Below are 11,371 nucleotides of genomic sequence, written 5' to 3'. Positions count from 1 at the left end.
CCCGCTGGTACTGTACCCCAGTGATATACAGTGACAGACCTGTCCCCACCCAGTACTGTACCCCAGTGTTATACAGTGACAGACCTGTTCCCCACCCAGTACTGTACCCCAGTGTAATGCAGTGACCTCCAGATTAATGAGCCCAGCAGTTTGTGTCCTGTAGGGGAATGCCTCCAGACTGAGTAGCCAGCTCCCGGTGAAGCTGTGAGGTGGCCTTTGTTGGTCACCTGTCGTGTGAATGGAGATTCTGAAATTTATTAATCCGTGAGGTCCCTGCGATTCTGTGCTTGGAATCTGAATAAAGTTACAGACAGTTCATTCCAGCAGAGTTACTAAAGTGGGATGTTCCTGCTCTTTCTATGGATTGTACAGCCTTCCCATGGACACTGTCACATTACAACAAGGACACAGTCCCTGGAACACAGTGTACTGCATAGGGAAACATGCATTAATCATATCAAATGCTGGAGGGCAGTGCCTTTGTGTCCTTTCATCCTGAACAACAACAACTTACATTTGTGTTGCCTTTTCTTTACAATTACGCAACGTTTTACAGGATCAGATTTCCATGTCATTGCCCCATCAGGGGGTCTCAGGGCAGACCACCAAAAGTGTGGTCAAGGGTGGGGCTTGAAACTTTTTCGAGCAGGGAGAGGTTTAGAGAGGGAGTCCCAGAGCCCAAGGAAGCTGAAGGCAAGCCTGCCGATGGTGGACTGGAGGAAATTGGGGAAATCTCTGGGATTTCGAAACCCGCACCACACCCTGAAGGTTACACAATATCGTTGAATGTTCAAGGCTGGGACTGGCCAATTTTTGGGGTCTTGGCCAATCAAAGGACAGTGGGAGCGGATGGGGAAACTGGAGTGGAAGCCCCAATCATATTGAACGGTGTTGCAGGCTCGAGGGGCAGAACGGCCTACTCCCGCTTTATTTCCTTTTTAGATGAGCAAGGGGCCAGAATTGGGGGTATGGAGAGATCTTGGATGGCAGAGATGGAGAGGAGGGGTTTGAAAACACACGGGTGAGAATTTTTAAACCCATACAACACAGAAACAGGCCCTTTGGCCCAACTCTTCCATGCCAACCATAATCCCAAACTAAACTATTCCCACCTGCCTGCAGTTTATCCCTCTAAACTTTTCCTATTTATGTACCTGTCCAAATATCTTAAACGTTGTAACTTTACCTGCATCTACCACTTCCACAGGCAGTTCATTCCACACATGGACCACCCTCGGTGCGAAAAAGTTACCTCTCCGGTTCCTTTTCAAAATCTTTCTCCTCTCTCCTTAAGCCTATACTGTCTAGTTTTGAAGTTCTCCCATCCCAGGGAAATGACCTTTTTGCTATTTTATCTATGTCCCTCATGGTTTTTATAAATCTTTGTAAGATCATCCCCTCCGCCTCTTGTCTTTGGCATGGGAGGGGAGCAAGAAAATTTCTCAGCCTACCCTGCTATCTCAAACCCTCCAGTCCCAGCAATATCCTGGTAAACCTTTTCTGAACCCTCTCCAGCTCAATAATATTCTTCCTATAAAAGGGAGACCAAAACTGCACACAGTACTCCAAAAGTGGCCTCACCAATGTCCTCTACAACCTTAATATGACATCCCTGTACTCAAAGGTCTGAGCAACGAAGGCAAGTGTGCTAAACACCTTCCTAACCACCCTGTCTACCTGTGACGCAACTCATTTAATGTTGGATTTGGAGGTTTGCTTTGAGTGAGTGAAGTGTCCTCATTTATTGGCTCTCCGTTTCCTTGAAGGTTTATCTAGATGAGGGTTTACATGGAGGTGTCATGTTGCACCGAGTCTGCGCAGAAAGCACTTGGCAAAACCCTAGAACCAAGAGTTGGAGACATGTGGAGCGAACATTGAACCCCTGGCTATCTATATTCCCCTCATGAATTGTTTAAACATCAAACCCTGTGCCAGCAGGAGGCTGTTCAATCTTATCATGGCTGATCCTCTATCTAATGCTATATGTCAGCTTTCTCTGATTGCTCCTCGATGCCTTTTTAAAATCTAAAAATGTTTGTATCTCTCTTTCTTGAATCTATTCAGTGATATCGCTTCCACAGCTTTCTGTGATAGAGAATTCCGCAGGTTCGCTATCCTTTTGAGTAGAGTCATAGAGATGTACAGCATGGAAACAGATCCTTCAGTCCAACTCCTCCATGCTGACCAGATATCCTAAATTAATCTAGTCCCACTTGCCAGTATTTGGCCCATATCCCTCTAAACCCATATGCCCATCCAGATGCCTTTTAAGTACTGTATCCACCTCCACTACTTCCTCTGGCAGCTCGTTCAGACACGCACCACCCTCTGTGAAAAAGTTGCCCCTTAGGCCCCTTTTAAACCTTTCCCCTCTCAGCTTAAACCTATGATGTGGAGGTGCTGATGTTGGACTGGGGTGGACGTGGTCAGAAATCACATGACACCAGGTTATAGTCCAACGGGTTTGTTTGAAAACAAGCTTTTGCAGCATTTTTTTTTGTTGTTGCAGTGTAGCCACTACGCTCCAAAAGCTTGTGTTTTCAAACAAACCTGTTGGACTATAACCTGGTGTTATGTGATTTCTGATCTTAAACCCATGCCGTCTAGTTTTGGACTCCCCTACTGTGGGGGAAAAGACCTTGGCTATTCACCCTATCCATGCCCCTCATGATTTTATAAACCTCTATAAGGTCACCCCTCAGCCTCCGACGGTCCAGGGAAAATAGCCCCAGCCTATTCAGCGTCTCCCTGTAGCTCAAACCCTCCAAACCCAGCAACATCCTAGTACATCTTTTCTGAGCCTTTTTCAAGTTTAATAACATTTTTCCTATAGCAGGGAGGCCAGTAAAGAATTCTTTCCTCATCTCAGTCTTAAATAGTCTACCTTGAATCCTAAGACTGTGTACTCTAGTTCTAGACTCCCCAACCAGGGGAAACATCCCCTTCACATTTAGTCTGTCCAGTTCTGTTAGAATTTTATACATTTCAGTCAGATTCAGCCTTGTTTTGCTGTTTATGGTGGGCCTATTCGATTGTAGCCTCTCATGTCTGCTTGTAATTTTTTTGTTTTGGGAGATGATGGCCTACTGGTATTATCGCTGGCCTGTTAATCCAGAGACACAGATGACATTCTAGAGACCTGGGTTCGAATCCCACCACGGCAGATGGAGGAATTTGTATTCAATGAAGAATTTGGAATTAAGAATCTAATGTTGCCCATGAAACCATTGTCGATTGTTGGTAAAATCCGATCTGGTTCACTAATGTCCTTTTTTTATAAGGAAGGAAATCTGTTGTCCTTACACACACACACACATGTGACCAGGCCCACAGCAATGTGGGTAGTTCTTCATTGCCCCCAGGGAATGAGGAATGGACAATCAGCCAGCAACGCCCTCATCCCGGGAATGAATGAATAAAACATGTTCCGCTGTTGGCAGCCATACCTTCAAGGTGCCTTGGTGCCAGGCTCCAGAGCCCCTTACTCTTTAGCTGTCACCTGTGGCTTAGTGCATAGCACCCTTGCCTCTGAGTCACAATGTCCCCAGTTCAACTCCCACTCCAGGGCCGGAACCAAACAACAAAGGCTGAAGAAGCCCTGCATTGTGTTGGGTGAGACTATAAGAATTAGGAGCAGCAACTAGACCATTCAGCCCATCGAATCTGCTTGAAGAAGTTTCTCCTTGTCTCCATTCTAAACGGATCTTCCCTTTACTTTAAGGCTGTGCCCTTGGGTCTTAGACTCCCCTACCAATGGAAACATCTTCCCAACATCCACTCTGTCCAGGCCCATTCAGTATTCTGTAAGTTTCAATTAGATTCCCCCCTCATCCTCCTAAACTCCATTGAGTATAGACCCAGGTTCCTCATACGTTAAGCTTTTCATTCCTGGTACCGTTCTCATGAACTTCCTCTGAACCCACTCCAGGGCCAGTACATCCTTCCTGAGATATGGGGCCCAAAACTGTGCACAATATTCCAAATGTGGGCTGACCAGAGCCTTATAGAGCCTCAGAATTACATCCCTGCTTTTACATTCAAGTTCTCTCAAAATAAATGCCAAAGTTGCATTTGCCTTCCTAACTACTGACTCAACCTGTAGTGTGGCAGTTGGCAGAGAGACAGAGGTGTGGGGGATCAAGCCCTTGTGGGGAAAGCTCGGGGTGGAGGGACTGCAGGCCTGTAGCTAAAGACGGACCATCATTTGGAACTTTTAACTTTATTTCTTTTTTTGTGACAAGAATTGTAATGTTGAACTTTTAACTTATCTCTTTAGTTTCCTAGTCTTTATGTAGGATTTTGTACCTAGGTACTTGAGCACACATGACAACAATAAACCTAATTCCAATTCTAATCTTTCAGAGATATTTTCCCTGCTTAGATGGGTGTTTTTTTAAAAAAAATACCCCAGGGCGTTGTTTCTTACAACAGCAGGGGAATTATCCTCAGTGAACTGACCCATATTTAATTATCCCTCAAATTGACAACACTAAAAAGCAGAAAGCTCTGGATGATCTCAGCAGCGCTGACAGCCCCCTGTGCAGAGAGAAACAGTTAATGTTGAGTCCGGTGACTCTCCAATCAGGCAAACGGGAGTCGATGGGGCTCCAAACGTTAACTCTTGCTCCTTCTCGCTCTGCAGATGCTGCCAAACCTGCTGAGTTTCTCCAGCAAATTTCTGCTTTTTTGTTTCCGATCTGCAGCTCTTTTGTTGTTATGCCACTAAAAAGTGGGTCACCTTATCAACGCGTTCCTGTCTGTGGGTGCTTGCTGTGCATAAGTTAGCCTCCACATTTCCTGCAGTGACTCCAATTTTGAAAAAAAATGTCGCCAGTTGTAATATACCTGAACGATTCAGTGGTTGAGAAAGGTGCTATATAAATGCATGTCTCTTTCCTTTTTAAACCTCTCTGAGCCCCTCATTCCCTTTAAGCTGCTGTTTAAAACCTATGTCTCTGACCAAGCTCTCTGTCACCTCCCTCATTTCCTAATGTATCTTGTGTCAGATCTCTCTGACTAACCCTAAAGTGAATCATCATGGGACACGCAAGTGCCTCTACTTGAGAAATGGCTCAATACAAATGTAAGTTGTTGCTGTTGGCATCTTGCCATGACCCAGAGAACCGGTTGGCCCTGGGACACAGGAGCAGAAGTAGGCCATTCAGCCCATTGAGTCTGTGGTAACTGCCCCTCCTCAGTTCCCTGTTCCTCTGGCAGCTGCTGACTCGCAAGCAGTTGGGGAGGTGGAGGAGTTTCCAATTGCTGGCAATTTGACCAAGGAGGGCAGCACAAAGTTGCTGCCGCCTGTGGCAATTGGACACGGGTCGAGCCATTCTTCTTCTGCAAACCCTCCGCCCAAATAAGAAAAGTTAAGTCCCGGTTGGGAGGTTTCTGGGCATGTGTTTGCTCTGACTTTGTGTGTGAGCTGAGGTGAACAAATTCAGCAACCAAAGAAAGGTCAGGCTTGGGACTTCTCTACTGTGCAATGTCAGAAAATGTTTGTTTGTCCTTGACTCACTGATACTTTTCCAGAAATATTACAAGACAGGGAAAGAGAAAACATCACCGTCCGAACTCTGCACAAGATTTAACCACCTTCCCCCCCCGCCACTACTTCAACCTGCAACTCTCTTGGACCTTGACCCACTTGCTCTTTTCAGTGGCACTTTTGCTTGGGGCCTTTTTCCTTTTGATCCTTTTGTACGTTAGATTTGTACAAATTCTCCTGCCCAGGACTGCCCCTGTGATTACTAATAGACTAAAGTCTTTGTTTGCATCTCATCTTTCCCTGAGCAGCTTTAGAAATAATCTACATCCGTTTTTAGTGTGTTTTATGTATGTTTGTGTACTTTCTCTTCTATATTTTGCTTTGTTAAACGCCCTCTTGGTTCTTTTTGAAGAGTTTTTTTTATATATCTGTGTGTTGCCATTCTCTTCACTGCATTCTGCCCCTCCCCCTCAAATAAAAGTCCAGCTCCAACCGAAAGCCATGTTTGTGTTGCGATCTCGCAGTCCTCGCTCGTGCAAACCTTCCCGCGTTCGGATGTTGGGCGATCCAGGCCCCTTGGATCTGAGAAAGAAAGAAAGAACTTGCATTGATATAGCACCGCCGCTGCTGCTTGGGTTCGCTGTCCAAGGACCAAGATCCGAACCACACTCCGAGGCAGGCACACCCCATACTGATCTTTGCCACAGGGAGGCACCAATCTGACCCCACCAGGGTCCCAGTTGCTCCAGCTGCGTGTATGCCTTTTCTTTGTTTAGCCAGCATGTTGCACTCCTGTGCTATGGATTGCAATGATCTAGGATCTTTACTCAGAGAGTAGAAAGGGCGTGGAATGCCCTGCCTGCAAAAGTAGTAGACTCGCCAACTTTAAGGGCATTTAAATGGTCATTGGATAAACATATGGATGATAATGGAATAGTTTAGGTTAGATGGGCTTCAGATTGGTTTCATAGGTCGGCACAACATCGAGGGCCGAAGGGCCTGTACTGTGCTGTAATGTTCTATGTCCCCTCCAACCCATGGTCAAGGAATCTCTCTCCCCATTGGTATGCGTCGGATGCGTTTCCAAGGCGACATTCAATCTGGTTACAAACTCTCTTCCCACGGCCTCAAACCCTATTGACCTAGAGGAAGAGATGCCAACCATTGCATCCTGTGATGTCCAACAAAATTTCTTCACTGTCGATTTAATAAGCTGTGGAGAACAGTCAAGTTAAACTCCATATTTAGGCACCTTATGTAAGGGGAGGAAGCCCAGAGAAGGTTCACTTGCTGCTCCTGGGTATGGAAGGACTGTCTTGTGAGGAGAGGTTGCGTAGGTTGGGATGGAAGAATGAGGCAACCTTTATTGAAAGATAAAATTCTTAGAGGCTTTGCCAGAGCAGAGGTGAAAAGGTAGATTTCACCTCTAGGTGAAAAGGTAAGTAAAATTCTGTAGCCACTGTTGTGTAATGAACATTAAATTGAAGTCACGGGATTACTGCGTGTTTGAAGTGTGCCGTCTGATTAATAAACTGATATTTTAATCCGTTCAGTGCTCTAATGTTCTTCTCGGCCACTCTTTCAGTGGAGTCTATCGTGGAGTATATTCACTTGTCATGTAGGAAATTCAACAGCCAATTTGCGCACAGTAAGGTCCCGCAAGCAGCAATGTGGGCATGAATCAGATTGTGTTTTTATTTTTAAAGGTGGCTCAGCGGTTAGCACTGCTGTCTCACAGCACCAGGGACTGTGGTTCGATTCCACCCTCGGGCAACTGTCTGTGTGGAGTTTGCACGTTCTCCCCATGTCTGCGTGGTATCCCTCCGGGTGCTCCAGTTTCCTCCCGCAGTCCAAAGATGTGTAGGCTATGCTAAGCTGCCCCATCGCATTCAGGGATGTGCAGGCTAGATGGATTGGCCATGCTAAATTGCCCCGTAGTATTCAGGGATGAGTGGATTAGGTGGGTTACAGGGGGATGGGTCTGGGTGGGATGCTCTGAGGGTCAGTGTGGACTTGTTGGGCCGAAGGGCCTGTTTCCACACTGTAGGGATTCGATGATGTCTTTGAAGAATAAATCTTGGCAGTGGCACCCATTTTGAAATCAGTGGCCACAGCATCTTTTCGTCCCCCAGCTCAATCGGCAGATAGTACCTCTTTTTGACATCTCGGTAAGAGAAAAGGCACCTCGGGCATTGCAGCACTCCCCCCGCATTACTGCATCGGGGCTGTCAACTTCTGATTGTGTTTCCTGGGCCAGAGTGGTGCCTGCTGCCATGGTGTGTAGGGGGTGGCATTGGGCACTATGAATTCTGGTGTGTGGGCATGCCACACTCCATGTCCCACTGTGATCTCCAGCATTTTTGTTTTGTTTTCAGCCTCTGCAGTAATTTGCTGCTGCTGCAGAGTTAAATGTATTTTTTTTGAGTGTCAGGGACCACTCTCTCCCACCACACTGACTCCTAACGAAGCTGTTCTCTTCTTGTGGTCATGTTTTGCAGCTATCGTCCACGTTGATGGGACCCCCATCAGACTGCAGCTCTGCGATACCGCTGGCCAGGTGAGTGAACAGTATTTATCGCGAGCTTGCACTTTGGTCACTGATCCTCATCATCGGGGTAATGGTTCGCTTTTGATGTTAGGTTATTAGCAGTGCTGGGCTGTGGATTGGCCAGTCTCAGTAAACAAGCTCCCTCATCAAATATTCTGGTCAATCTGAGGTTCACTTTTTTCCTTTATTCATTCATGGGATGTGAGGGCATCGCTGCTTAGGCAGCATTTATTGCCCATCCCCAATCACCCAGAGGGCAGTTAAGAGTCAACCACATTGCTGCAGGTTCTAAGTCACATGTAGGCCCAGACCAGGTAAGGATGGCAGTTTCCTTCCCTAAAGGGCATTAGTGAACCTGGTGGTTTTTTCCCCCAACAACTGGCAATGGTCATCATGAGTTTCTTAATTCTAGATTTTTATTGAATGCAAATTCCGCCATCTGCTGTGGCAGGATTCGATCCCACGTCCCCAGAACATTATCTGGGTCTCTGGATTAACAGTCCAGTGATAATACCACTAGGCCATCCCCTCCCCATTGCGCAGGTCACCAGAGTTGGGTGCCAGAAGTGCCATGGGCTCTTGTTAAATCTAGATTTGGGTTGGCGGTGGGGCGGTGGTTCTAATTTTTAATATCCAATACTAGAAAGCAACACCCTGTAGTGGTACTGCACTCCCTCAGTGCTGTAATCAAGTAAAAGTCTAAATTTTGGGGTGTTTAAGTCTCCTAGGGAGAGGTGAAGTTTTGAACAAACAACTTTCTGAACATCCAAGCTGCTCTCTCTCGCTGTTGTTCACTCTTGGTCATGAGCGTGCACACACCTCTGGTCGTTCAGTTGCAAGCTCTAAATCACCCGTTGGCCACCTGTGTCAATGATGTGCCTGGGACATGTTCAGAGGACGGGGAGAAAAAAATACCTTTTGTTTTAGAAAGCCAAAAAGGAAATCCAACAATATTGATCTGACCAAGAAATCTGGTAGTCTGTCCCTTCGAAATTAAGGTCTACTCTAGCCTCAGTCACTGTCGTCTTCTATGATGTGTTAATTTGGCGTGAATTTGGGATCTGATCAGTGCTGGTTTCAGCCGAAGGTTGGCAAAAGTATTTTTTTTTAATTTATCTGTTTTTAAACTTTCTCCCTTTTTTTGTTTTCCCTCTGCAGGATGAATTCGACAAGCTTCGCCACTTCTGCTACCACAAGACCGACGTCTTCCTTCTCTGCTTCAGCGTGGTCAGCCCCTCATCCTTCCAGAACGTGACGGAGAAGTGGATGCCCGAGATCCGCCAGCACTGCCCCACCGTGCCCGTGGTTCTGGCGGGCACCCAGTGTGACCTGCGCGGGGACGTGAAGGTCCTGATCGAGCTGGCCAAGTGCAAGGAGAAGCCGGTGCCCCAGGCCGCCGCCCGGGCGCTGTCGGAGAAGATGGGCGCCGTGGCATACGTGGAGTGCTCCTCGCTGACGCAGAAAAACCTGAAGGAGGTCTTCGACTTGGCCATCGTGAGTGGGCTGCGCCACATGGACGCGCGGGCCAGCAGCGAGCACCGGGTGAAAGCGTTAACCACCAAGAAAATGAGGACCTTGTCAAAATCCTGGTGGAAAAAGTATGTCTGCATTGTATGACCATTGTTCATTGGACTTTTCAGGAACGTGGTTGTGGAGGAGGAATGGACGATGCCAACTTTTGGAAGAGAAGAAGCATCTTGCTCTGTATTTCTCATCCTCATGATAAGCCTGATTTTTGTTTTTGTTTGTTTGTTTTTTTGCTGATTTTTTTTTTTGTTTGGCCAATGGTTAGATTACTGTCCCTGCCAGATTTTGAGGGGGTGGACAGCTTCAAATTGCCTTCAGTATCCCCCAGGTGGGGATGTGGCTCAAGGGGTGACACATCCAGAATCTTCTTTCTTTTATTTGAATCGCTTTTGAAGTCAGCCTGAGGGATGGGAAGGAAGGATTCGATCCAGAGAATCAGGTGATGCCTTTCACAGTGGAATTGCTTTATAGAATCCCTCTGGTGTGGAAGCAGGCCCTTGAGTCCACACGACCTGTCTAAAGAGCATCCCACCCAAGCCCATTCTGCTCCCCCAACACTGAACTGACCCTCCCTTATCCCATCCTGTAATCCCCACATTTCCCAGGACTAACCCACCATCCCCATACACTCTGGTCAATTTAGCACGGCCAACGCTCCCTAACCTCGCCTTCTCGGGAGGAAACCCACACAGACACAGGGAGAACATGCAAACCCCATGCAGAGGGTGGAATCGAACCCAGGTCCCTGGCACTGTGAGGCAGCAGTGCTAACCACTGAGCCAACACACTGCCTGTACTCACGCATATAGGTAGCCAAGTGAGAACAGCTCTTCCCTGCCGCCCATGTCTCCCACACCTCAATCCGTTGCATCCCAAACCACCTTACACCCCACTGTGACCCCATTTCAAGAACTGCAAGAATAGGGGCTAGTTAGTTAGCTAGTTAGTGGCACAGTTACTATAACTTGGTTCAAACTGTCAGCAGATGCTAATGACGCAGATTTTGCGCCCCTGATGTTTAGCTCACAACCCTACTTGGGTTCCCAACAACCCCCACACATCCCCTTCTCTCTCTCCAAGGTCTCTCAGAAATTTCCCTCACCCACTTCTGTTTCACCGAATATCATTTTAATGTTAAATAAAAACACTGTAAGTCAGAAACAAAATTAGAAATTGCTGGAAAAGCTCAGCAGGTCTGGCAACATCTGTGAAGGGAAGTCAAGAACAAAGAACAATGCAGCACAGGAACAGGCCCTTCGGCCCTCCAGACCTGCGCTGACACATTTTGCCCTTCCATACTAAGACTGTCTTCACACACAGGATCTGTATCCCTCTGAACTGTTCCGAGGAAGGGTCACTCGACCCGAAACGTTAACTCTGATTTCTCCTTCACAGATGCTGCCAGACCTGCTGAGCTTTTCCAGCAACTTCTAATTTTGTTTTGTCATTTTTAACTTTTTTTTCCCCCCTTTCAACAACAGTTGCGTTTCTGTAGCGCCTTTTCACGACCTCTGGGCGTCCCCAACGCGGTTTGCAGCCAATGAAATAGTTTTTGTTTTGAAGGGCGGTCACTGCCATGATGCAGGGAATTGCCAATTTGTGCACAGCAAGCTCCCACGGACGGCAACGATGGAATGACCAGATCAGCTGCCCTTTTATTACATGGAGAGAAATAGTGATGGAGGGATGGGGTGTGGGGGACTGAAAACGTTCCTTGCTTCGCTTCAGCAGTGGTGACTGAGGGTGGGATCGTTTACATCTACCTAATTTAACTATTATCAGGTGCCAGTCTCTGAAAAGCCTTCTGT

General features: G+C 47.0%; 1 protein-coding gene across 1 annotated transcript in view; it reads left to right on the top strand.

Moving 5' to 3' along the window:
• The window catches only part of rhoub (ras homolog family member Ub), a 14,119-nt gene extending 3,336 nt beyond the window's left edge, over positions 1–10,783 (top strand). The window contains exons 2-3 of the mRNA XM_020522079.2: positions 7,987–8,045; positions 9,195–10,783. Of these exons, the coding sequence (XP_020377668.1) occupies positions 7,987–8,045; positions 9,195–9,653 (518 nt within the window). The 3' untranslated portion in view covers positions 9,654–10,783. The remainder of the gene's footprint in view (positions 1–7,986; positions 8,046–9,194) is intronic.
• The last annotated feature ends 588 nt before the right edge of the window (positions 10,784–11,371 follow it).

This window comes from Rhincodon typus, chromosome 39, assembly GCF_021869965.1.
Source record: "Rhincodon typus isolate 14 chromosome 39, sRhiTyp1.1, whole genome shotgun sequence".
NCBI lineage: Eukaryota > Metazoa > Chordata > Chondrichthyes > Orectolobiformes > Rhincodontidae > Rhincodon > Rhincodon typus.
The sequence above is the reverse complement of the archived record's forward strand: the minus strand, read 5'-3'. Positions and strand labels throughout refer to the sequence as shown.